Here is a 26956-nt window from a genome sequence, read left to right on the forward strand (position 1 = left end):
AGCCAGGCTGAGATAGTGAGTTCTACAACCCTCTGGCCTACAGAGTTGAGATCATACCTCAAAACAAAAACAAAAGGTGAGTGTGGTGGCACTCACCTTTAATTCCAGCACTCAAAAGGCAGAGGCAGCTGAATTTCTGTGAGTTGGAGGCCAGTCTGGTCTACATAGTGAGTTCCAGGCCAGACAGAACAACCTAGTGAGATCCTGTGTCAAAAAGGCCAAAACCAAGCAGGCTATTATATATGTGTTTGTTAAGAAGTTTCTGTCGATTACCTCATGATAATGTTCCTGAGGTTAAAAAAAGTTGAAATTAATTTGATAACCTTTAATGCCTAGATGCATATTGGTATGAAGGGAATAAAGTAGCCTTCTTATGTATTTTGGGGCTATCATCCATCCATCACCATTCTGCTGGGTTTATCTGTTGAGTATTCAGTTTAAATATTAGTGTACTCTTTATTCTCTCAGCATCTCTGTGGGAGGAGTGTCCTTAAGCACTTTAGGCCTGTTTCTCAGCTTTAGTTGTTCAGATGTTTGTCTCTAAAGACTTTCCATTTCTAGCAAAATAATTTACTCCTATCAACAAAAAAATATCAATTTAGAAGAAAATGGGCAAGTTCTCCAAGTATAGAACAGACTAAACATGGTAGCTTTACAAAGGTCAGGGATTGGCCGATTCTAATAAATTGTCACTAGATGACTCACTTCACCTCTCTGTTCTGTCTGAGTCGGTTGAGGAATTCCCAGGAAGAATGGTCTGTGTGTGGGATAGCTGGTGGAGCCCATTCTGCTGAGGACAAAGGCTGAAGCAAGACTGTGGTTTTGTGGGGAGTGTGAGCAGAGTTGCCTTCTCCTTTGTGACTTCTGCAGGAGACAAACTTTTTTATACCTCTTCCTTCTTTCCTTCTTCCCTCCCTCCCTCCCTCCCTCCCTCCCTCCCTCCCTCCCTTTCTTCTTCGACATTTCCATTACTAAGTTTGTAAAATGCTTGAGAAGAGGGGCTATCTTGTTAACGGTAGCATCCCTAGGCCAGCATACTTTATTAGTGCCTGTCATATGGATAGTGTTCATTTTTATCTTTCAACTGAATTGAGGACCAAGAGTGTGATCGCAAATATTTTCTGTCATTAAGAATCCCGTGATACCTGTAGCTAGTTATAAAGGCATTCACGCCTCCTCCTTTCTTAGCCAGGTTCTGTGCAAGACTGATTTTCTCCTAAGGCCAAGTGGAACTCATGTTCTCACAGAAGCTAAAAAGCTAGGAAAATGGAATTCATTTACAGATGTAATCCCAGAAAGCAGGCTGGGAAGGGTGGAGCTGGGAGAAATATGGAAATAAGACTTTTGCTATAGGCAGTCAGTTACTTCATTCCATAGACTTCCTAGAAGCTTTGTGGATTGTTTCAGACCACAGAGAAGCGTCCTGGGCCGTGAGTAACCATATGTCCATATGATCTTCTTGCCCATTTGAAGCTTTTCTTTGTGGGGCTTGAATGTCTAGAGCTTTCAGTTTGGAAACATAAAGTGAAGAGTTGTCTTGTGGGGCCATATGGGAATATGGTCAGGTTGATGCTGTACAAAACATGTTTATGTTTTGACGGAAGCAGACAGAAACAGTTGTAGTTAGTGAAATAGGCAAGGGAAATGCCAGCACAATGGTGTGCTCACTGGTCCATGTTTCACTGGATGGCCCTACACCCATGCATGCACGTATGGGCAGCACTAATAGGAATTAGTGGGTTAATGAGAGAGAGAGGGAGGAGTGCATGAAGCTGGAGAGTTGATGTTTTGTGAGGGGCAGAGGAGGGGATAAATTGGGAATGGACACGATCATATTTCATTGAATATTTATGAAATTCTCAAATAACAAATTAAAAAGGATACAAAGTTCGACACACGTTATTATGTTCTGGTGTCCATCAATCAAACAACCAAAAACAAAAATTTGTAAAGCAACTTAAAATTTACTTCTTTAATCCTGCACCATTCACTTTTACTACATTCTTGATATCCCAAATCTGCAGCTCTTTCTCTGTGGCTCTCTGTTCTGCATGGACTACTCTCTTGCATCCTGGAGAAGGCCACTTTCATGTGTGATTATTCACCTTTAAGTGGTAGTCATTGAGACGCTTCTATTCTGTTCTTAAAACTTAGGATGCTTCCCCTCCGCCATTCCATTGAGAGCTGGTATGAAGGAGGCATTCAGCCAAGTCATGAGTGAACTTTGTCATGCTTCGTCTATGAACCACTTGGAAATTTCCAAATTTGGAATGTAAATAATTTTACTATATTTCTGTTTTAAGTGGACATACAGAAACTAAGAGAAATAGGCAGAAAATGGCATGATGGTGCACATCGTTAGTATATTGGCATGAAAAGCTATTACTGTCCTTTGGTAAGGTACATTGCTTCCTTGCTTTCAACTATATTTCAAATTTCAAAGCAGTGAACATACATTGGCACATTTCATTTACAACGTTTAATTAGTTTCTTTCTTTTGATTGTTTTTTTAAAGCCTATAAAGCAGGGATTTAAAAGTTTGTAGTCCAGTTTCATTCTTGCGGTGGTTAAGGTGAGATGGAGGTGGTTATTGATTATGTTAGAATTGATAGGGTCCCACAGAGTATCACTTCTGCCAGATCAGTAGAACTGTTTTCCCTCATCTGGGTTTTCCTTTTCTTTCTTTCTTTTACCATGTGGCTTTGTCACATCTCTGTCCCCCCAGTTTTTTCTTTTTTCTGTCTGTCTTTATCCTCACAATTTGACTCTGTAGGCTCTTCTGTAAAATTTCTGAATGGACTGATGTTATCTTTCTTGTTTTGATGTTCTGCCACCTTGAGAACTTACTGCACATGTCTTGTTCACTTTACTTATGTCCTTCCTGAATTTAATGATTTTATATTCTGTGGTAATTTCTTTGTTACAGTTAAATGTGCTTGATAAATTACAATACCTGCCTTCTTCACACCAATACTTCATCTTTATAATACAATTCCACCAAAAAAATTTATTTAAAAAGATAATACAATCCCTATCTCCTTCACATTAATATTTCTTTTTTATAATAGTTTATTAGACTATATTTAACGTAATTTATTTTGTAAGTTACATAGATGAATAGTGTTTAATGTTAAATAAATAGAAACATTTAGCTACTTTTTCTTAAAGAAATGTACCTAAGTCCATGATTTCAGATTGTTCAGGCTTATGAGTGTTTGAGCCTCTGAAGACTCGTGGTAGAAAGTTTTCTTCTTTAACCAAACCAAACCAACCAAACAAAGCAGGAAGGAGTGAAGCGAAATTTAGTTTTTCTCTTGGAATTATTTTGTTTTAAGTCTGTTGTTTTTTAGGCATTGATTTAACATTTAACTTACTTTGTGTGTTATTTGTCAGTTATTTCTTCAGTAGGGCAGACTTCATGAGACACTGCAGTTTTTACCACTGCTCATTGAAATACACTTTCCTTGGATACATGGAAAGCCATAGTTCCTGAATCATCTTCAACAAACTTTTTTATTCTCTTATATTTTTAGGATTTTCCTGTCAAATTGGTCATTATTGGAATTGCTTTACTACTTCTACAGACTCCATCAAGTCAACAGAAGCCAATATTAAACCTAGGTAAATAAAAATACACTCTCTATAGAACAATGTAAATATAAGTGTTGGCAGATGTCTCGAGAGCAGAATATCATGCTCTTCTACATATTTGAGTTTCTGGTTTGGGTTATTCCTAATTACTACCAATTAGATTTTTCTCTTACCTTAGGGCTAGTCTGTGCGTGTTTCCTTATCTCATACTTTTCCCAGTTTTTTTCATGCACCTTAAGTTGTGATGGAAGTGATAGTACAATGCCATTTAAAAATGTATGTTTGGGCATTTTCTTTATTCATAATTATATATCAAAATGAGAATAATACATAAGACCCTTGTTAGAAATTGTTTGGCTGGTTGTTTTTGTTTTAAGATTCTATTTTGTGCCAAGGAGATAGCTCAGTGGGTAAAGGCACTTGCTGTCATACCTGACAAGTTGAGTTCAATACCCAGAGACCACATGGTGGATGGACAGAGACAGAACTGAGTCTGTGAGTTGACCTTTGACTTCTACACACCCACACCCACACACCCACCCCCCCCCCAGATGCCCACACACAGAGACACATAGACATACACACAGGCACAAACACACACACAGGCACATACATAGACACACACACACACAGAGACACACAGACAAAAACACACAGACACATACACCATGTACACACACCAGATACATACTACATAAAAAGCCTCATTTATAGTTGATACTACGCTGAACAAGTAATTAATGTTCAACTTAGTGAGGTCAGATGAATGATGATGTTCCTTTGGTTGTCTAATTTTGAAGAAAAGAGAAAGCAGTAGAGAGGGAAGCAAAAAGTGCTAGTTATGAAGAGTGCAAGAGTCAAGTTTCTCACTCTCACTGATGGGCAAATACAACATAGCTTTAAATTATGCTGTTTTTCTTTATGTTCTCTAACTTTGCTCTGTCCAATTTCAAGTATGTGGTAGGAAGAAACTGAAAATTACTTTAAAGTGCCTTAGACAAATTTCTTCTGGCTTTTCCTCTGGGATATAATTTGTCAGCATCTTGAGAGTAAATTGCTTGGGAATGGCCTCCATACATGGAGGAGACCTGGTCTCTTAGACTGCTTTTACCTCATGGTCCTTGTCTGTTCTTCCCTGGTGCCCTTTGGATTGAATTTTCCTTTCTCCAGCAGTGCACATGGCATCTTCCTGGAAGTTACTTCTGTGTCTTTTACAAAGTTTTATTGTGGTATACTTTACATATCATTAGATTTACCATTGAATGTGTACAATAAAATATTATAAATTTATTTTTCTGGAATTCAGGTTATCCAGATTTGCAGGTTAAGCACTTTACCCACTGACCCACCTCAGTGGCTCTACTGTGTTTTGACCTTGTAGATTTTGGCTTTTTAATAAATGAATTGTATTTGTTTTATTAACAAAAAAATTCCAAAGACCTAGGGAAACTGGCTTTCTAATTCTGAAGTTGCAAACATATGTTTTGGCTTATGTACAAATAGAAAAATGACACAGGACCAAGCAAATGCTTTGAACAGCTGTTAGCTTGCAGAGTTTTCTTTCTCATGTAAACTAATGCCTGTTTTGAGGTTATTCTAGTTAAGGGAATAAACCACACTGAATTTGGTTGAGACTGTCTGTCATTTGAAACTGTTTAGTATGTTGGGAAACTATTTAGTTTTCAAAGTAATAGATAATCAAGGTAATGCCAATTATTCAAATTCAAAATGTAAACATTAATATAATATGCTGTGTACTTGCTAACACTAGGCTTTACCATAGATAATAGCTTTACAATATCTGGAAAATTTATAACATATTGAATATGTGTGCTGTGTATTTCTGTCTTTTTAAAAAAGATAATAGATGTTTATAATGTCTTGGAGGCAACTGTGAAGTAAGGTCAACATTTAGGGAAAATAAGGCTGCAGTAATATGTGTTTGTACTTCAGCTCATGTTAAGGTTTGACTTCCAAGTGATTTAAAACAAAATACTGATAACATATTGACACGATTTAATGCACAGAATATTTTTGTTTTGGGTGGTGTAGTGGGGAAGTAACTTGATTACTTTGATAATTTGATAACATCTTTAAATCAGAGGTTATTTAGTAACCTTAAAAAATATAGAAAAAAAACAGAACAAAACAAAACAAACAAACAAAAAAAACCCCAAAAACCCAAAACAGCCTGCTCATATCCTTACTAGTTCTGTAATTAGGCTCCAGGAGATCCTGTGCATGGCTAACTCAGTGCACATTTGTGTGTGTGTGCCTCTGATGTGGAGGCTGAGTTTCCATGAGAAGGAACCACTTACTGCTTTTAAAGGGTTTTGTGGGTGTGTGCTGCGGGAGCTCTGTGGTCCACTTCTTAATGGTCCAGCTGACAGGCAGCAAGCGCCACTTTACCTTTGTTCTCTCAAGTATCTGCTAATATGATTTTGACTTATCTGTCAAAGAAGCCTGTATGCTGCCCTCAATGGTCTCATGGTCTCTTGGCTATTTGTTAGTAGGAGTTGAGATGTTATAAAGGACAATTTAATAGTATTTAAAAAATTCACAGTGATCAAAGAATGGAATTGATTTATATATACCTTTTTATGCATAATATATCTTCTTCCTAAATGTATCCTTATTCCTTTGCTAAAATATCAACCATTTAAAAAAAGATACAATTAGTTTTTATGTTGTTGTTATTCATTTTTATTGTGACTTATCTTATTTATGTCTGGGCTGGTTGTAAAAGGGCAAGGAAAACTCCATTTCATTGGTAAAATAGCATTCTGGTTGACTGTTGTTAATTGAAAAAAAAAAAAAAACATTGTTTCTTCCTATTTTGCTGATTAGCTTTGAAGCTCCTCTCCTTTGCTGAGGGTCAGAAAATCCCAAAGGCATCCCTGCTGCTTGTGGTACCTCTTCTACAGATACTATCTTCCACCGCCTTGGAAGAGTGTTTGGCCATGGGAGAAGAAGGTCCCTCCAGGCAGCAGTTGGCCCTGAATCTTTTGGAAGTTCTACAGAGGGAATGTTATGGAGATGACCACTGCATGGTAATGAATTCCTCTTTATTTCTCTTCAGGGTCCGTGTGCATTTTTCTGTCACTTATAATGAAATTTCTATTTACATGTGAACTCACTGCACTTTCCAGATTTGTCAGGTGGTGATGTGGGAGGTGTTATACTTCCCTGGACTATGAAGGGAGGGAAGGTAGTCCTATGGTCAATATGTTTTAGAAATGTTGTAGTTTTCTTTCTTTGTGGGATTCCCATGCATTAGCCACTAAAATTCCTGATTAGCTTTCAGAAAAAGAAATGAAATCTGTTTAATTTAGTGCTTCTTTCATTTATTAGATCTATTTAAACACATGCAGGTGGGTTTCCATGGAGGTCAGAAGAGGGTATCAGATCCTTGGAGGTGGAATTAAGGTGGTTGTGAAGCACCCGATATGGGTCCAGTCTTCTGCAAGAGCAGCGAGTATTCTTATCCAATGAATCCGCTCTTCTGCCGCTTCTTTAATATACTGAGCATGGAGCATTTCATTCTCAGAGTCCATTGATGTGTGCTCAACATCTTGCTAGTCAGGGTCTCTCCCAGGTAGTGGATGTTCCTCAAATCCTGGAAGATCAGGGGTCAGTAAGAGATTTATGGGGCCTGTAAAGTTGGGCTCCCTGGCCAGCGACTCTTGTGTTTATGCATGACCTCATTTTCCTGCTCAAGTGGAAGACAATGGGGTTGTTCCATGCTCTGTTACTGCCTTGGAAGACTGGACAGCCATGGATGAGGACGGTCCCTCAGGCAGCAGTTGACTCTGAATCTTTTGGTACTGCAGTGGGTGTGAGTAGTCCTATTCACTTCATTCTGTGTTCTCAGATTCCCTTCTCTTTGTTTTCTATTTTCAAATTGTGTGTGTGTGTGTGTGTGTGTGTGTGTGTGTGTGTGTGTGTAAGTCAGATGACACCTTTCAGGACTCACTTCTCTGTCTCTCTGTCTCTCTCTCTCTGCCCCGAGGATAGATCCCTGAGCTTGAACCGAGGTTGTCAGGCTTTGAGAGCAAGCACTTTTACCCACTGAACCCTGTTGTTGGCCCTTCAGTCTCCCTTTGCCACGAGAGTAGCGTAAGATTGCTGGGTCCTAGGACATTTCTGCTAGGCTTGTTCTCTTTTTACATAGTGTCTTTGGTAAAATGTATTGCTTTTCAACTCCCCTTGTAGGGGTTGGGATGAGAGTTAAGGAAAATAAAGCCAGTAAAACATCTAAAGTCTCTCTCTCTGTCTCTCTGTGGGGGAGGTCACTACAAACATAAGCTGGAACAGGCTTCTTGCTTCATTTGAAAAACGGGAGATCCCTTTAGTCATGTATTGTGGGGTGTTAGAGGCTAGTTATCATCATTCCTTACCTTAGAATGTACTGAAAACTATTTAAATGTGTATTACAGCTTCCCAAATCCAGATTGTTACACAATAATTCTATTTCTTGAAGTAGATATCTGACTTAACAGTAAGAGAAGGAAATTCTATCTGAGTTCTGAATGGGCTGGCAAGAATTCTAATGACTTTTTTATTCCTTACCTCCAAATTTGCCATATAGCACAATTGTAGGATCCTGCCTGGTGCTGGGGTCCAGTGCTACTGCGCAAGCACGTTGTACTTTGAATTGTGTACCTTTAAATCTCAAGTGTTATTTACCAAGGTTCACCCTAACTCTGATATCTAAGCACTTGGCTTACTATTTGCTCAGGTGTGTGTATCTTGTTCATCAGCACTGGTTACTGGACTTCCTCTTTAGCAGCTGGTGGCAATGAGGGAGGAGCAAGGGATCCTATCTGTCGATGCTATAAATATCCTCAAAGGCCCTTCCCTGATAATGAGATTGATAACTAACTTATATGCCATCATAGAGCCTTCATCTAGTAGCTGATGGAAACAGAAGCAGACACCCACAGCTAAACACTGAGCTGAACTCCTGGAATCCAGTTGCAGAGAGGGAGGAGTGATAAGAAAAGGGGTCAAGACCAGGCTACAGAAACCCTCAGAGACAGCTGACCTGAACAAAGGGGAGCTTATGGACACCCAGACTGATAGCTGGGAAACTGACTGACCCAGACCCCCTGAAAGTAGGTCTCAGTTAGGAAAGGGCTTCGATGAAAATGGGTAACATTACATTTCGGTAGTCATTGATCATCTTGTATTTTTCTATTCTAAGTGCTTCTGCTTTATATCTCTTAACTGATCATAGGAAATAGCTTATATTTTTGGTTGTGAGCCTAGCCTTTAATGGCTGAGCCATCTCTCCAGCTCAGAAACAGCTTTAGTTGAAAATATTTTAGCCAGTTGTTTAATTAAATGTCTTCTTTCCCTCATAACTAAATAACATATTAACTTATTTATCTCTTCATCCAAAGTACCTGGTTCATTATTTAGTGGGTAGTCAGTATTTAGCAAGTTTTTTTTTTTTTTCATAGCAAATGCAAACCTCTAATAAGACCAGGCTGTTTTACTATTGATTTATTACAGAAACGTTTCTATGAAAGCCATGGAGTCACTGTTTGTAATGATTTCTCTTGGTGGTTCTGACTTAGTATTTGATTATAACTAGAACTATTCTTCAGAAGTACAGTTTGTAGGGCAAATACCCTGCCATGCAGAACTGTAATTGCTTCTCCATTTCTGAAGGTTGAGAAGCATGAAATAAAACACAGCTTAGCATGTTTCCATGCATGCCCAAGATTAAAAAAAATGCATGACTGTAAATGTGATTTTCATACCTTTAAAATCTAATCAGTATTTTTTTTTTTTTTCCGGAGCTGAGGACCGAACCCAGGGCCTTGCGCTTGCTAGGCAAGCGCTCTACCACTGAGCTAAATCCCCAACCCCCTAATCAGTATTTTTATAATGTGTGGAAAACAAGATCCTTTTTTTTTTTTTTCTATTTAGCTATTAAGTGCAGTATTTAAAACCACCTATTGTAATCTCAGGTTAGAAAATCCTCCCAAGATAATGGGGAAAAAAAAAAAGCATAAGCACATGAATTACAGCCAATAAGGAGAGACAATTAAGACAAAGTACCATGAGTAATTATTGACTAGTAAAGATACTTAGTTATTCCTTAAAGACCGCCATGAGAGTGACTGTGTAGAATTGTTACTACTCTCAGATAAAGAGGCAGTCTGTCTCCTGTGCCCGCTGTTGACAAGGTACCATTCTTGTCACAGAGGCCCACAGGATGGATGTGGAGGTGAGGTATCACACTGAATACCTGTCAGTAAGGCAGAATCGGGATTTTTGGGGTGGGGAGGGGGTGAGGAATGAAAATAGATTGATAAGATAAAGTGAAAGGAGACAGGGCCAAATTCCTATTTGTTCAGATGACAAATTCCATTTCTATAAAACTATCCTAGTCAATGGAAATATTAAGGTAGCTTGACTCAATTAGGGTCTACTACAAGCCTCTTTTCGTGTGTGTGTGTGTGTGTGTGTGCGTGTGTGTGTGCGTGTGTGAATATGGTATTTCTGGGCCCTGCTGCTCAAACAGTACTAGGTGGGCTTTATTTGGAGTTGTGGGAAACAGAAAATATCTCAGATATTTGTCTAATTTAAAAATCATGATATTTTAGAAGTTGTCATAACACTTACTGTTAGAGTTCACTTCTTGTAGTAACTATGAAAAAGGTTCTCATCATCATTGTCAGCTCTTATTGCTGTTTGCTGTTTTCAGCTGCATGGTGTTTGATTAATGGCTGAGTCTCTGGGTCCTGGTAAAATAAAAAGCAAAATATCATGTCATTCATAGAGTTTTAGATTTCATTCTATGTTCTGTGTTAGCTGCTTGTGTGTATTCCACACTGTATTAGGTAGTTTATCTAGGAGGTAACTGAGGCACAAATAAGTCATTCATTTCCCAGAGGTCATGCTGTGGGGTCCATTTTGTTTTATGATTTATTTATTTTATTAAGCATGCATATGAGTGCTTTTTGCCAAACTTTTAATAGTTTATTGGAATGAAATTCACATGCACACTATGTGCAGGTCAAATGTACAATTCAGGGTCTTCGAGTCTGTTCAATGTTGTATATCTGTCACCACAACAAGCCTTAAGATGTTTGTTAGTATTATCTCACAAGCTACATGTCATGCAACCTGGCCCCTCTCCTCAGCCTGGGCAACCCCTGATCTGCTTTCTTGGTAGACGTTGTCTATTTCCCAACCCTTCACAAATGATAGGATCACACAGTGAGTGGCCCTTTGTACTGGCTTTGTGTGTGTGTGTGTGTGTGTGTGTGTGTGTGTGTGTGTGTGTGTGTGTGTGTGTGTGTATGTATGTACTGGTACATTGTTTCAAGTTTTATCCTAGTAGGATGGCTGAAGTGTTTTGTTTCTCTTCCTCTATAAACTTTGGGTTATTTTCACTCTTGTTACTATGAGTACATATGATTAGCATTTATATTCAAGTTTATATGTGGGTATATTTCTCTTTGGTAGATTTGTAGAATTGTGGGTCATATTATAATGCTGTGTAACTGAGAAATGCCTATCATAGTATGTCAGGAGTCCAGTTTTCCCTTCAGCCTTGTTAACTGCTGTTACTGCTTGTCTTTTGATTTTAGTTATCCTAGTGAATGCCTCTTCATCCTCTCCCCTGCTTCCTTTCTTCTCTCTCCTCTGTATGTTGCTTGGGATGAAATTCCTGGTCTTTCACATGGTAAGTAGGTAGTCTTCTTCTAACCTGTGTTCCAATCCCATCCCCTAATGGCCTGTGTCCCTGTTCCAAGGCTGTTCTTAAAACACTCATATCCAAGTTAGGAGCCTAAGATTAGAGAGGCCACAAATGTTTTCCAGTCACATATGCTGTGAAGGATAGAACTGAATTTAGGATTTTACTTCTTTAACTCTAGAGCCTAGAATGTGTTACTTCTGTCTATCCTTCCATCTAATAGTTTATGTTTGTGCTGACTTTAGGATGAAATAATAGCACTATTCAGGTAGATTCATAGTAAATAAGATAGTAAATTACCACCCTACCAGCCTCTCTCCCTACCCACCCCCCATCCACTCATCAGAGTGGGTAAGGCCTTCCCTGGGGAATCAACAAAGTCTGGCAGAGCAAGTTGAGGAAGGACCAAACCCCTTCCCCCTGTATCAAGGCTGAGCAAGGTTTCCCTCTACAGGGAATGGGCCCCAAAAAGCCAGATCATGCTCTATGGATAGATTTTGGTCACAATGCTAGTGGTCCCACAAACTGCCCAAATCACACAACTGTCACCCATATTCAGAGAGCCTAGCTTGGTCACATGTAGGTTCCCCAGCTGTCAGACTAGAGTCCATGAACTCCCACTAACTTGGGTCAACTGTCTCTGTGATTTTCCCCATTATGCTTTTGACCCCCCCCCCCCCGTTCATACTATCCCTCCTCCCTCTCTTCAGCTGAACTCCAGGAGCTCAGCCCAGTGCTAGGCTGTGGGTCACTGCATCTGCTTCCATCACTTATTGGATGTAGGCTCTATGATGACGATTAGGGTAGTCACTAATCTGATTAAAGGGGAAGGCCCAATCAGGCACTCTCTCTACTATTGCTAGGAGTCTTAGCTGGGGTTATCCTTGTGGATTCCTGGGGATTTCTCTAGTACCAAGTTTCTCCCCAAACCTACAATGGCTCCCTCTATCAAGATATCTTTTTCATTGCTCTCCCCCTTCATCCCTTCCCCAACTCCATCTCCTTAATCAGCAGGGTCTCACTTAGCTTAGTCTGATCTTGAACTCCCGATCCTCCTGCCCCATTGCACAAATGGTGGGATTACATGTGCCTTCATCATGCCAGTTCTAGTATCTTTGTTTTAAAGTGTAATTTTTCTTATGGTTTTTGTTTTTTATTATTTTCTGTTGTGCAATAGTACACACAATACAAATCCTTTTACTTTCTACTGGTTCCTCTGAAAAGTGGATTGTACCAGCACTTTTGTATGTTTCTCTCAGGGTAGGGAAACCCTTGATGGCATTCTTTCCCTGACAGTATGCCAATAGCAGATGTCACTCAATGGGGCAAAGGGATTTTACTGTGATATATTATTTAACATTTGATTTCCTACTGCTGGTCTACCTTTAAGCAAACAAGCAAACAAAAGCAAGATAGGAGATAATACTTAAAGAAATGTGGAATTACTTTTCCTTGTTTACCCATGTTCCTACTTTGGACTCAATTCATGATTCATATTGATTTCCAGTTATTTTCTACTCATACTCACTGGTTTTATTTTTATTTCCCCAAGAGACAGGGATAATATTTTCCTATATTTGTAAATTTAGGCTTGGTGCCGAGTGCTTTATTAGATATTAGATGCTTTTATATTTGCCTCACGTACTTTGGCAAGAAGTTAGTCTTGTTTATTTATTTTCATTTTTCATTCCGATCAAAGTTCTCCCTTCCACCCCTTCTCCTGCATCCCCTTCGACATCCCCCCAGCCCACTCATGCACTCCACACAATAGGAAAGGGCTCCTCTGGGGAGTCAACTAAGTCAGACACATTAAGTTGAGACAGGGCCAAGCTCCTCCCCTCTGTGTTATGGTGGAGTAAGGCATCCCTTCATAGGAAATATGCTCCAACAAGCTAGCTCATGCACCAGGAATAGATCTTGATACTACTGCCAGGGGCCCTTCAGTTAGTCTAAACTTCACGACTGTCTCCCACAAATGGATGGCTTAGTTTGGTCTCATGGTGGCTCCACAACTGTAGTTGTAGAGTTCATGAGTTCCCATGAGCTTGGTTTAACTGTCACTAGATTTCTCCATCATGATTTTGACCTTCCTTGCTCATGTAACCCTCCTCCCTATCTTCAACTGGATTCCCAGAGTTTGGACTGGTGCTTGGTTGTGGACCTCAGCATCTAGTTCCATTAGTTACTGGATTAAAGCTCTATGATGGTAGCTGGGGTATTCACCAGTCTCATTACAGGGGAAGGCCAGTTTGGGCACCCTCTTCACTATTGCTAAGATTCTTATCTGGGGTCATCCTTGTGGATTCTTGGGAATTTCCCTAGTACCATGTTTCTTCCTAACCCTATAGTGGCTCTCTTTATCAAGGTATCTCTTTCCTTGCTCTCCTTCTCCATCCCCCCCCCCCTTAGCCATTCTGTTCCTTTATGTTCTCATTCCCCTTTCCCTCCCCTTGGAAAACCCCTTCACCCTCTCTTCCCAGGGTGATCCATGTGTCCCTCTTAGGGTTCTCCTTGTTATTTAGCTTCTCTAGAACTGCTAATTATAGTCTGGTTATCTTTTGCTTTATGTCTAATATCCACTTATGAGTGAGCACATATCATATCATGTTTGTCTTTCTGGGTCTGGGTTACCTCACTCAGGATTGATTTTTTTTCCTCCTAGTTCTATCCATTTGCCTGCACATTTCATGATGTCTTTTTGTTTTTTTTCCAGCTGAGTAATACTCTATTGTGTAAATATATCACATTTTCTCCATTCTTCAATTGAAGGGCAACTAGGTTTTTTTTTTTGTTTGTTTGTTTGTTTTGTTTTGTTTTTTTTTTAAAGTTCTGGCTATTAAAAATAATGCTGGTATGAATATTTTTGAGCAAGTGTCCTTGTGATATGATTGAGTGTCCTTTTGGGTATTTGCCCAAGAGTGGTATTGCTGGGTCTTGAGGTAGATTGATTCCAGATTTTCTGACAAACCGCCAGACTGATTTCCAGAATGGCTGTATAATTTTCCAAATGGCTGTACAAGTTTGCAGTCCTACCAGTAGTGGAGCAATGTTCCCTTGATGCCATATCCTTTCCAACATAAGCTGTCTTCAGCATTTTTGATGTTTGCCTTCCTGACATGTGTAAGATGGTATCTCAAAGTTGTTTTGATTTATTTGCATTTCCTGATGATTAAGGACATTGAGCAATTCCTTAAATGTCTTTCAGCCTTTTGAGATTCTTCTGATGAGAATTCTCTGTTTAGTTCTGTACCCATTTTTAAATTCGATTATTTGGTATTTTGATGTCTAGTTTCTTGAATTCTTTATTTATTTTGGAGATCAGCCCTCTGTCAGATGTGGGGATCTTTACCCATTTTATAGGCTGCAGTTTTGTATTGGCAGTTTCCTTTGCCTTATAGAAGCCTTTCAGTTTCAGAGGGTCTCATTTATTCATTGTTGTTCTCAGTGTCTGTGATATTGGTGTTTTATTTAGGACGTGGTTTCCTGGTCAATGCACTCAAGGCTATTTTCCACTTTTTCTTCTATCAGGTTCAATGTAATGGATTTATGTTGAGGTCTTTGATCCACTTGGACTTGAGTTTTGTGCATGGCAATAGATATGGATCTATTTGCAATATTCTACATGTTGACACCCTGTAATGCCAACACCATTTGTTAAAGATGCTTTCCTATTTATATTGTAACTTTTTGGCTTGTCAAAAATCAGGTGTTCACAGGTGTGTGGATTTATGTCAGGATCCTCAATTTATTTCCATTGGCCCATGTTTGTTTTTATGTCAATACCAAGGTGTTTTTATTACTATAGCTCTATAGTAGAGTTTGAATTCAGGGATTGTGATGCCTCCATAAGCTCCTTTATTGTACAGGATTGTTTTAGCTATTCTAGGTTTTTTGGTTTTCCATATAATGTTGAGTGTTGTTCTTTCAAGAATTGTGCTGAGATTTTAATGGGGATTGCATTGAATTTGTAGATTGTAAGATTGCCATTTTTTATTATGTTGATCCTACCTATCCAAGAATATGGGAGATCTTTCCATTTTTTTAATGTCTATTTTAGTTTCTTTCTTTAAAGACTTAAAGTTCTTGTCATACAGGTCTTTCACTTGTTTGGTTAGAGTTACCCCTAGGTATTTTATATTTGTGACGAAGTTAGTCTTTAAATTGTACAAGTGAGTAAAGTGAGTTTTAGAGAAATTGTATCATACCTAATGTCTAGCTTGGTTGCCCTGAAGACTGAGTCTTTTATGTTTCAAGTCCAACGTTTGTTGTTATTAGTCTAAAGGACTTGTTTATAGTCATTAGTGAATTTCATCTTCTTATGAATAGGATTTTTAATGGGATAAAGAAAGGTATGTAAATTTAGATATTATTTAAACTAAAATTTCATGGGTTTTTTTTTGCAGTAGAAATACAAATTCAAAAAAATGTAAAATGGTACATGACTCAAGTCCTCTTTCTCACAGTGGTTTCACTACCATTCTCACTCTTTCTAATGTAATAGTTTGCTTAGTGGTTACTGATTTTTTTTATATGATATAATATAACAATGTAACATATTTTTATCATACTCTTGGAAAAAAGTAACATCCTCTGTAAACCATATCTCATATGGTTTCACTGGGAGAATCTTTTCATATTAGTCAATAGTATGGCTAGTTTATCCACATTCGTTTTTAAAGTAGTATTTAATTTTTAAATCTGATAGTCACTCTTTAGAATATGCTCAAGAAAATTGTGTACTTATACTGTCTCACAGACATTTGTAGAAATGCTGATAGCATTGTTCATAACTGGAACATAAATGGAAATGAGTCAACTATTTGTCTTTCATGAATGGGTAGGCAAGAGGAGCTTTATATATATAATGCAATGCTATTTGGCAATGAAAAGTACTGACATAAGCTATGACATGAGCAAACCTTGAAAACATGCTAATTGAAAGGGAGCCACAAAATGTTTGGTGTCTGTCATAGAAAATCTCCCACAAAAGCTAAAACATTATGGGTATCTATCCTTTAAAATATCCAGAATAGAAATTATAATGCCAGTGGGTGGTTTCCAGGGACTGGGAGTAGGGAAATTCTATTGATGTTTCCCCTGGGACTGATGAAAATGTCATAAAAACAGGTATTGATGGTGGTCACAGAATTCCATGAACTGCTGAACCCTTTGAAAGAGCACATATTATAGTATGTTGGTTATACATTAATACATTTATTGCATTTTTAAACCAATATTAGCATTTATTTCCTATTCTTCCAATAGTTATTTTTATGCCATTCTCTGATAACAGGCAGTTAGAGATTTCAATTTCTATCATCCTCTTCTGTGAAATTTGAATGACACTATTAGCAGACAGTGTCAGATGCTTCTGTGATGCCTGTAGCTTCTGTTGAATCATTTCTGTTCAAGCATTCATGCACAGGTTTGTGCATTTCCTGGATCTGACTACACTATCTCACGTATGTGAGGAGCCATTTCTCAGATTTGCTGAAATGCAGCACCATCTCTCGGTCTTGTTCAACTTAGAGCAAAAGTTATTCACAATTACTGATGACTTCCCAGGCTCAAGCTAGAGCCACTCTGTTCCCGTCCACACACTGTCTGTTACCAGTGTGAATTGTCCTGTGTCCAAGTCTGCCATCTGCCTGGGGCTGCCACTTACGAGGGCCTGGCCAAGTGAAATGGAGTGTCTGTTTTTCTTTTCGTTGTTGATCACTGAGTGTGTGTGTGTGTGTGTGTGTGTGTGTGTGTGTTTTAGTGAGAATAGCTTTTCTCAAAGTCTGCTGCCTCTGGATCTTGTATATTGATCCATTTCCCCTCTCTTTCTTAACTGGGAATGAATTGTAAATATGAGAAAATTCTGTACTAAAGTGTTATCAGGTCCTATGGGACAACCGTTTTCCTCTTTGTCTAATCCTATTACCTCACAGGTGGTGGAGTGCTACTTGGCAGAACCTCAGAGTGTGTATGTATTGTTTTGGAGGGAACGCTTTGATAATGAATTATAGAATAAGTGAATGCTAGGAGTAGGAATATATTTTTGACATATCCTCATCTCATTGTTTTAATGCCTTCTTGTGTCTGTTTTTCAGATCTCCTGCAGACTCACTTTTCCCATAACCAGCATGTATGGCTCAATCTTCACGGCCTGGAGGGTTCTTGAAGTAATTGGAGAAGAGTCTGCGGCTGGTGACTGGCTGGCTGCAGTGGAGTCCTTGCTCCCTGTCACTACAGTGATCCCCGCTCATGTGTTTTTATTACTGGCTCACCTGCTTGTTGAAGATGCAGGTCAGAATCTTCAGCAGATACTGAAGGTCGCCACACAGTTAGCCCAAGCAGATTCCTCTCAGGTAAAGAGAATATGGGCAGGTAATGGGAGAAAAGCTTAGTATTTACAATTGCAGGTTAGTTTTAGTCTGCACTTTATTTATGACAGAGTTTTAAATTGTGGCTTTAAAAAAAAAAATCTATATTTTTGCAGTTTGGTTTCTTTCTTCTTATCCTGAACTGATTTATACTTAACAATGCAGTTTTTTTTTTTTTTTTTAAGTTAAAACTACATTTTGCTAGGAAACCTGAATATAGTATATTTTTATTCTGCTTTTCACAACCCATTCCATGATGCATTCCTTTTAGTTCTAATATTGGCCTAAGATGGACCCAGGTTAATCAGTTCATGATCTATTCCTTATATTTTGGCCCTATCTTCACTCAGTCATTTAATAACCAAAAACATTGTATCCTTACTCCATGTGGTACTGATCTGCAGCCAAGGATGTGAAGGAAAATAATTGTCTTCCTGTTTGCACGGAGCTTGAGTGTAATAAGCAGTCAGACATAAATAAAACTTCCCTCTGTTCTTTAAAAATAGAAATACATGTAACACAGTGTTCTTTCATTTTTCTACTGGTTAGAATCTATAGAATGTTTTCTGTGAAAGGAGGGTTTCCTAACCCTGCAGGCACTGCCTTATTTTATGCTCTGTTTCCTGATGTCTGTGCTTATGTTTCCTTTCAGGAATAGTGAAGAAAAATTTCACCTCTCAGTACAAAATCTTGTGTTCCTAGTTGAAAACATTAGGTGTTGTTGGTGGTGAAAATATGTTTAATGTGGGAAATTATGTGTTTGGAGTTTCTTATTCTCTCAGCTTCTCATGCTCATTTGTATTTTGTCAAGTAACCTGTAGTGTATGCAAAGCACCTTTGTTCTAATGTTTATGCATACTACAGATCATTTCATGTTGCTTTTAGTGTAGTTCAATGTGTTCCAAAGACCACCACTTATAACTAGTGTTGATACCTTCTAAGACATTCTTTTTAGAACAGTTGAAGCACAGACAGTATTTGGAGATTATGCAAAAAAGAATCTCGTGAAATAATATGGTGGCCTGTCTTGATCTGTATACACTTGTGATACAGGTGTGTTTGTGTGTGTGTGTGTGTGTTTGTCTGTGTGCATGTATATGCATGTATACATATAAATAATATATCTGTCATTTTCATTCACTCAGTGAGTTCATTTGGTCTCAGGAGATTTTTGTCTTAAGTCACTATTAACAGTTTTTATTAGACGAGTATTTAGCTTAGTCGTGGCCTAAGTGGTATATTCAAGGCACAGTTTCTTTCCTTTGTGAATTATGTAGAAGACTTATGGAGGCTTAGCACTTCATCTTCACAGTCCAAAAGGTATTGAGAAGCAGAAGATGCTTAGATTGTTCTTGTTTGGTTTATGTGTCTATAATGTCCTAATATGATGATAGCACAATGAGACATTTTAATTTGCCATTAAGTGTAGAATGGAAGTGGGGTGAGCATTAAGGATCCCCAAATTACCTGGCCCTCCAGGGTTGTGAAAACTGAGGTTAGGATATGTGTTAGTCAGACTTAGTATCACTGTGACAAATGACAAGTGTCACTTCAGTTCATTGGTGGTTGGCTGTGTTGGTTTTAGGTCTGGGTTCAAGTGGAAACATCACAGAAGAGCACAGTAGATTAAAACTGCTTAGGTCATGGCAGCTAAGAAGCAGAGAGAAACAGGAACAGGTCAGGGATAAGGAGCAGTCTGCAAAGCCATGTCATACCAGGCACTGAAATCCTGATACCAGGCTCTTCCCCCCACTTTCCACTATCTTCCAATAATGCTATCGATTTGTACATCCTTTAATAGATCAATACTGTAAGTAATGTCACTGTGATCCAATCACCTCTTAATGATTGGCTCTATCAGCAGGGGCTGGGCTTTCAACAGATGAAGTATTTACTTAAAAAATTTTTTATTAGCATATATTAATTATACAGACAACAGGTTTCATTATGACATTTCATTGTGATACACATAAAATGTATTTTGCTCATTACCCTCATTTGTCTCCTTGCTGATCCCCCTTTTTTCTAACTAGTCCCTTCTACACTTATCCACCCCTACCCCGTGTGTGTGTGTGTGTGTGTGTGTGTGTGTACCAATGATTTTAATTAGGGTTATTTACATGAGCATGGGTGAAGGGTTATCATTAATTGCCTATAGATTCTCAGGCTGAGTTTGGAGCTTTATGAACTCCCCCTCCCCTCAACCCTTCACTGCCTCAGGAACGGGCAGCATCTTATGAGCTCTTGACCCTCTATGACAGAATATTGACAGTTCCAATCTTGTTCAGTTAATCTCAGGTACGAGAATTCAAGAGTGCCACAGCTATGCCTGGAAGACAGCATCCCACAACATTCCATCCCTTCCTCCTGCTCCTATATTTGTTCTCTCTGCCCCCTTCTTCTGCAGTGTTCCCTGGGCCTTGGCGGGGTGATTTAGGGCTGAGCATTTAACAATCACTTACTCTCAGCACTTTGACTATTTATGAGTCTCTGCAGTAACTGCTGCTCACAGCAAAATGAAGCTTCTCCAGGGAAAGCTGACAGCAGTGCAAGTCTGTGGGCATAAACAGAATACTTAGCACATCTCTCTAGCAAAACAGCAGCAAAAGCTTGCACATTTAAGGCTTATGTCCTTCCTAACCAAGGCTTTTGATCAGGTTCACAGTATCAGAGTTGAGCAGACTTCAGATTCAACCAGAAAGTGGTTGGTTACTCCGACAGCAGTCTGGCCACTGTTGTATAACTGTAGGTACATTTTGCCTGGTGGATTGGTAGTGTAGCACACAGGGTCCACAGGTGATTAGAATGATGTTGACAGTTCTTGCCCAGCGATTGCACAGCTTCATCTGGCACCATGGAGAGTGGCCAGTTGTGAGGGAGCTTGCATCTCATCTCTAGCCGGAACCAAAGTATAACAGGAGTTTTGGGAAGTACCTCTTGTATCCAAACCATAAGAGGTGATTTCTTAGGCTCATTTGCCTATAATAGACATGGAAGTCTGCTCAGAAGACAAAAAAATGTTGAACAAAACATTGTAGGTTACGTTGTACCTAGGGACTCCTAATCTGCTGTAGAGTAGTGTGCCAGGATATCATTTCCTCCTAGTCCTTAGAAGTCAAATGCAAATGCTTTTCTTACTCACTCACATTGCTGAAGGTTCTGACTGCAGCCTCCACCACTTGCCACTTGATATTTATTTATTCTGTACCCATATAAGCAGTAGGTTTTTTTTTTTTTTTTTTTTTTTTTTTTTTGTGTGTGTGTGTGTGTGTGTGTGTGTGTGTAATGTTTGAAATGGCAATCATTAGAATGACCACCTGGGTTCATTTCCTTATTCATTAAGACTTCATTAAGCAGTATTATATATTTAAGCACGCTCTACATCTGTTGGTCATTTGTTGGATATTTTTGAAAGCAATGAGAAAAATATCTTGTGTAATTGTGCTCGTGATATGCATGGTAGAGTGAAACGCTTAAATATAGCTGCTCAAATGTATGCCAAACCATACACAATGCCATCATAAGACCTATAGGTAAAGCTTTTAACCATCTGGGAATGGGCAGAAGTAGTACCCTAAAAATAGAATATGGTGTTTTTTCTTCTTTTTTTGTTTTTACTATGATATAATCAATCATGTTATTTTAAAAAAATTTTTTAGCAACACTCTAAGCAGCCAAAAAGAAAGAACTAAATATTTTGATAAAGCAAATTTTACAGTAGTGAGTAGATGCTATGAGTGTATTTATTTGCCTTGAAATCTATTCTGGATGGAGTGATTTCTGTTCTTTCTGGTTTATAAGACTCTGTGACACATATTTACATCTATATCTATATTTATAGGGGGTTTGTTTCTCTAGCAGGACAGTTGGCTCACACTCATGGAAGAGTTGATAAAAAGGAAAGTTTTAGATTCATGACATTAAGTAAATGGGGAATAGTTTTCAAGTACTTTTCAAGGCTGTCTGCTCCTGCTTTTGGGGATCATTTCTCATCTACAGCAAGATTCAGCCATCTAAAGTGTGGTGACCTGAGTGTTTTGTTGGAATCACATTTTGATTTAGTATATGACCCCTACTATAAGACCTTATAAAAGAAACTATTTAATAAATTTGAAAGAAGTGAGCTTTGTATGAAGTATATGATGGCACCCTTTTTACTGTTATTGTTGGTGGTGACAATAGAGATTATTTCTAGTAGTTTTCATAAAAAAAATAACACAAATTATTAGTAGCTATTGGTACTTCTCCACTGTGAGTTCTCCTCCTTAGTCTCTCAATCTGGCTTTTATGTTGTCATGTCCTTTCATGGCTCCAGGGACAGACCTGACTGGGGTAGCCAGTGAATGAAGAAAAGAGACATGCAGAGTAAAGCTGGGATTGGATAGCCTGGGCTCTCAGATGTAGAAGACTCAGCATCCCAGAAGCTCAGTGTGTTTATTGTATACAGTCGAACAGAGTGAGGGTATTACTGCATACAGCTGAACATGGAGGGAGGGTTGTTATATACAGTTGAACAAGGAGGCAGTTTTAGCTAATCTTGATAGGAGCAGTCTCTATAAGGGGACAGTCTTTAGGCTATATATATATCTAGGGGATGAGTGAGTTGGGGAGAAAGTTATTGTGGACATTTTCAGCACAGGTCAGTATCTATCCTCACCACAGGGAGAAGGCTTTGCTATTTCCCCATGGGTCTGAGGCTATGGTCCTTGACATGGCTATGCCTGTGTCAACAGTGCGCATTCACACAGAACTTCATTTACTTAGGGCTTCCTCTGCTCCCCATGTGATGGGGTGTATATTTTCCTTTAGTTTTAAGGCAAGTAAAATCTTGAAAGACTAAAGTTAAGTGGTGGGAATACCACTTAAAAATTACCTGGATACATACTGTAATGTTACAATAACTAAAAGAAAACAAAACAAAAAAGATACCATTCAAGAAGCAACAACACAATAACAACAAAATACTCAAACTGAAGCAATAATCAAATCAAAATAATTGATAAAAAATATCAGTAACTGTTTGCTCATCTGCTATTGTAAGACACACTTTGCAGAAGATATAAGCTCAGGTCAGGCAGTGCTTAGTAAAAGGTCACTGTTTCTGGGGGCTGGAAAGATGGCTCCGTGCTAAGAGCATTTGTTGCTTTTGTAAAGGATCAGAGTTCCATTCCCAGCACTCATATAATGGCTCACAACCATTTGTAACTCCACTTCCAGGAGATCTCATATCTTCTTCTCTCCTCTGCCAGCTTCAGGCCATGTACAGGATGCACACACATACAGGCAGACAAAACATTCATACACATATAGTGGAAGAATGAAAAACAGGAAAACAAAACAAGAACTTTATCCAAAACAACAACAAAAAAGAGTTCATATCTTACATTTTGGGGGGCAATAATATCCAAGAATGATTATCCTGAATGAATTTCCATGAAAGTCTTCAAAGATTTAAATGCATTGATTTATTTTACAGAGAAGATTCCCATGCCATATTATTTACATATAATAAATAAGAGGTTTGCCTAAAATAATTTTTTTTTTGAGACTGAGTCACTGTGTAGCCCAGGTTGACCCTAACTTATTATGCATTCTTACTGGCCTCAGCATCGTGATGTTTTCATAGCCTCCCAAGTCCTGGGATTACAGAAGTCTAATACACAATCTGGCATGTGCTCTTTTAAAGGTTAGTTTTAGATAACAGTTCTTACTTTTCTGATACTGTGGACAATGTATATTTTGATGTATATTATGGCAGATTTGTAACAGATTTGTAAATGACACTGGAAACGCATGACTTCCTGGCTTGTGGGTAGCAATGTTCATTTGACCATAGTTTCCCATCCCTTGGGTTTGTTTAGGATCTGTCTTCATTAGTTAGGCATAGACCCTGCATTATGCATTAAGGGGCAATGTGGGTCAGGCCTACACAAAAACTCCCTGAATTTCAATTTAGGGCCCTTTTCAAGCTACTGTCAAATCGTATTTTTGAACACTTAGTTTTGCCCACATGTGTAAGATGATTTTGGCAGTTCAACAGTGAGTAAGTCTAGTATAACTTCTCTAGGAAGAGGTCACTGATGGTGTATGAACCCATCAGTGAGTCTCACTTACCTATCTGCCTTGTGAACCTTGAATGCATTCTTCTTAGGTGGTAGCAGTCATTAAGTACCTTCTCCCAACACAGTTCATATTCCTGATTATGTCTTGCTTTTGACTCTGTCAGAAACATGACTTTTCCTTACTCTGCATGACCTTTCCTATGTTCCTGGATTTTGTGTTTCGATCTTTGCTAACTCTGGATTCCAGTTTGTTTCACTCACAATTACTCTGGAAGCTTCAGATCAACTTTTCCTTGTATCTACCTGGATACCCCTCCACCTCATTTCTTCTAATGTTCCCTTTTCCCTGAGCCAAAATGGTGTTACTCATCTCTTGGAGCTGCTGTTGTCTCTCCATCTTTGGGCTGTTTTGAGCAGTTTTCCCACCAGTCTGGTCCCAGAGCTGCATCAGCCCCAAATAACACACAGAGATGCTGTACTTGATATAAAGCTGTTAGCCAGTTACTAGCATTTCTTATTGGCTAGCTCTGTCTTAAATATTAACCCATTTCTAATAATCTAAGTGTTTCCACGTGGTCTTATCTTACCAGAAAAAGGGCCCGGACCTCTTCTCTTTCAAGTGACTCTTCTCAATACATCTCCCAGAATCCTCCTTGTCTCCTAGTACCGCCTATCTTGCTTGCCTTCCTATTTGCTAACAGTGCTTTATTCATTAACCAATAAGAGAAACATATTTATAGAATGACTTCTCCCATCAGGGCTCTTGTATCAATTACTTTTCTGTGGCTGTGATAAAAATACCAGGACCAAAGCAACTTGTGTAGGAAAGATATTAATTTGGCTTACAGTTTCAGAGGGATAAGAGTCCCTCTGGAGGGGGAGGTCAGGAGTTCTGGGGGCTTAGCAGTAAGAATGGCATCAAGAATAGGGAGCTAAGAGATCACATCTCCAGCTGCAAGCTCCAAACACAGAATGCACACTGGAAGTAGGATGAGGCTATGAACTCTCAATGCTCACCCACAGGAACATAGCAAGATTGTATCACCTCCCCAAACAGGACCACTATGTTCAAATTCCTGAGCCTGCTGGGGACATTGCTTGTTTAAACCACCACTGCTTCCCTATGATGGCAGTATTGAGTGCTATAGTCCAGACAGTAGATGTGCTGGGGGCATCTGTTGTTCATGTGGCTTTGTGATCCTACAAAAGCCTTTTTGGTCTTGGCACATGCTTAATCATCTGACTTTCAAATATGTGTTGGAGATCTCCTGACAAAATCTTATACCCTGTTTTGGAAATAAAGTTTGCCTATTAATAATTAGTACTTTTAAAAATTATTTATTTAAAATATTATTTAAAAGGTGGTGTGTGTGTGTTTGTGTGTGTGTGCGTGTGCGTGTGTGTGTGTGTGTGTGTGTGCGTGTGCATGTGTGTGTGTGTGTGTGTGTGTGTGAAGTACTGTGACCTGTGTGTGGGTATCAGTGGACAACTTGCAGGACTCTGTTCTCTTCTTACCATGTGGGTCACAGAGTTCAAACCCAGAATGTCTCTACCCACTAAACCCTTTTGCCAGCCCGTATGTATGTATGTATGTATGTATGTATGTATGTATGTATATATATATATATATATATATATATATATATATTTAATTGAAGGAAATATTTTGTCTTCTTGTGTTTCTTTGTGGTTAAAGGTTTATAGCAAGATTAGTACTTGGAATAGTGCTATTAGAGGTTAGAAGGGTAGTGGAGGAGGATAAAGGGAGATTAAATCATAGGTCGAAGGATAAGAGGACTGAGTTCTGGTGTTTTGTAGTAGAGTAGGACTATAGCTCACAAAAATATATATTTGTAAGGGTCTGGAATAGACAAGCTCAAAGGTTCCCAGTGCAGCAGTGAATGGGATTAAGTGCCAACATGTATCAGATGTATTTCATAAATATGTAGGATTACTATGTTTCAGTTAAAATGAAATTAATGTGAGTAGTAAACATTAGTCACCAAGGTCACCAGCTTCTGGCCAAATTGAGGTTTTTTTGATATCTCATTTTCAGGTGAATAACTCTAATGCTGTGATATAGAATATCAATTTCAGTTCTACTGATGTATTAAATTGAATATAAGGAAAGGAAACTTTTAAATTAAAATTAGTCAATTCATGAAGTAAACACTGTGTACGTCAGTGGGGTTTCTTGTAATATTTCAGTGTATGCATACATTACATAATATTCAAATTAGGTTCCACCTTTTTTTCTCCTTCAACATTTATCATTTCTTGATGGTGAAAACTTGGAAAAGACCCTTTTATTGAACCAAAATGGTAATTTCAAGAAGCATCATGTTTGGGGCACTTTCTCAGCTTCCTCTTATTTTGATGTGGTGATAGTCATGTTTGTTTATTTTCAATGTTGTTATCACTTGCATTTCTTTCTCTGAAGTCATCCCCTCCCTTCCTCTATTTATGTTTTGTTTTGTTAAGTTTAGCTGAAGGTCGTGTTAATGGAAGCAGTTACAATCTTTAACAATTTTGTAGTTTTTTAGAACCTGTTTTGTTTTGTTTTTCCATTTGTGAAAGTGTGTACATGCATGAGCCATTTGAAAGCACTTAAGTGGCAAGGTTCATGGCCCATGACTTCTTGATTTTTTTCAAAGTCATATATTATCAAATAATAAAAGTTGACTTTCAGGGCAGAATCCTTGATAGTTCTACTCAGGGTCATAAGCCGTATTTTAACACAGAAAATGAAAAGGAAATGGGTGAGATTTAATGGTCTGTGAGTTACTGCTGTGAGAAAGGGAGAAGATATATTCTGTAAAAGAACATGCACAAAGCGTCTCTGGGCAATCTGCACTGCTCTATTGTCACTGTGTTCTGTGAATTGCTACCCCCCGAAGCCAGTCGGCTGCCTGTGTTCTCCACCCCAGCAAAAGAAGCCAGAATGTACAGTACTTTTAAGAGAGACCTTCAGAGAGAAGAAGTGCTGAAATTCTGTTCCCTGGTAACTGTAACATCGATTAGGCCTTGAGAAAAACTGGGATGAGCTTGTCTGCATGATGCTGTTAGAAAAAAAGGGAACACAGGTCAAAACATATGGTCAGGATATAGCTCCTCCCCTTGTGGCAAGATGTTTATTTCTTCTTTCTACAATTGTGAAGGTATCTGCAGTTAGGATGCTTTAAGTTGTTTGTGTTCCTGATGGTGTGCTTGCAGCTTTGGCTTTA

At 38.6% G+C, this 26956-nt stretch overlaps 1 protein-coding gene across 3 annotated transcripts in view; it reads left to right on the plus strand.

The window, feature by feature from the left end:
* The window catches only part of Focad (focadhesin), a 289725-nt gene that overhangs the window by 79447 nt on the left and 183322 nt on the right, over positions 1-26956 (plus strand). For all 3 annotated transcript variants that reach the window (XM_051188149.1, XM_051188150.1, XM_051188151.1), the window contains 3 exons: positions 3534-3621; positions 6439-6641; positions 17398-17655. In XM_051188149.1, coding sequence (XP_051044106.1) covers positions 3534-3621; positions 6439-6641; positions 17398-17655 — 549 coding nt within the window. The remainder of the gene's footprint in view (positions 1-3533; positions 3622-6438; positions 6642-17397; positions 17656-26956) is intronic.

Source organism: Phodopus roborovskii, unplaced genomic scaffold (genome assembly GCF_943737965.1).
Source record: "Phodopus roborovskii unplaced genomic scaffold, PHOROB, whole genome shotgun sequence".
Lineage (NCBI taxonomy): Eukaryota > Metazoa > Chordata > Mammalia > Rodentia > Cricetidae > Phodopus > Phodopus roborovskii.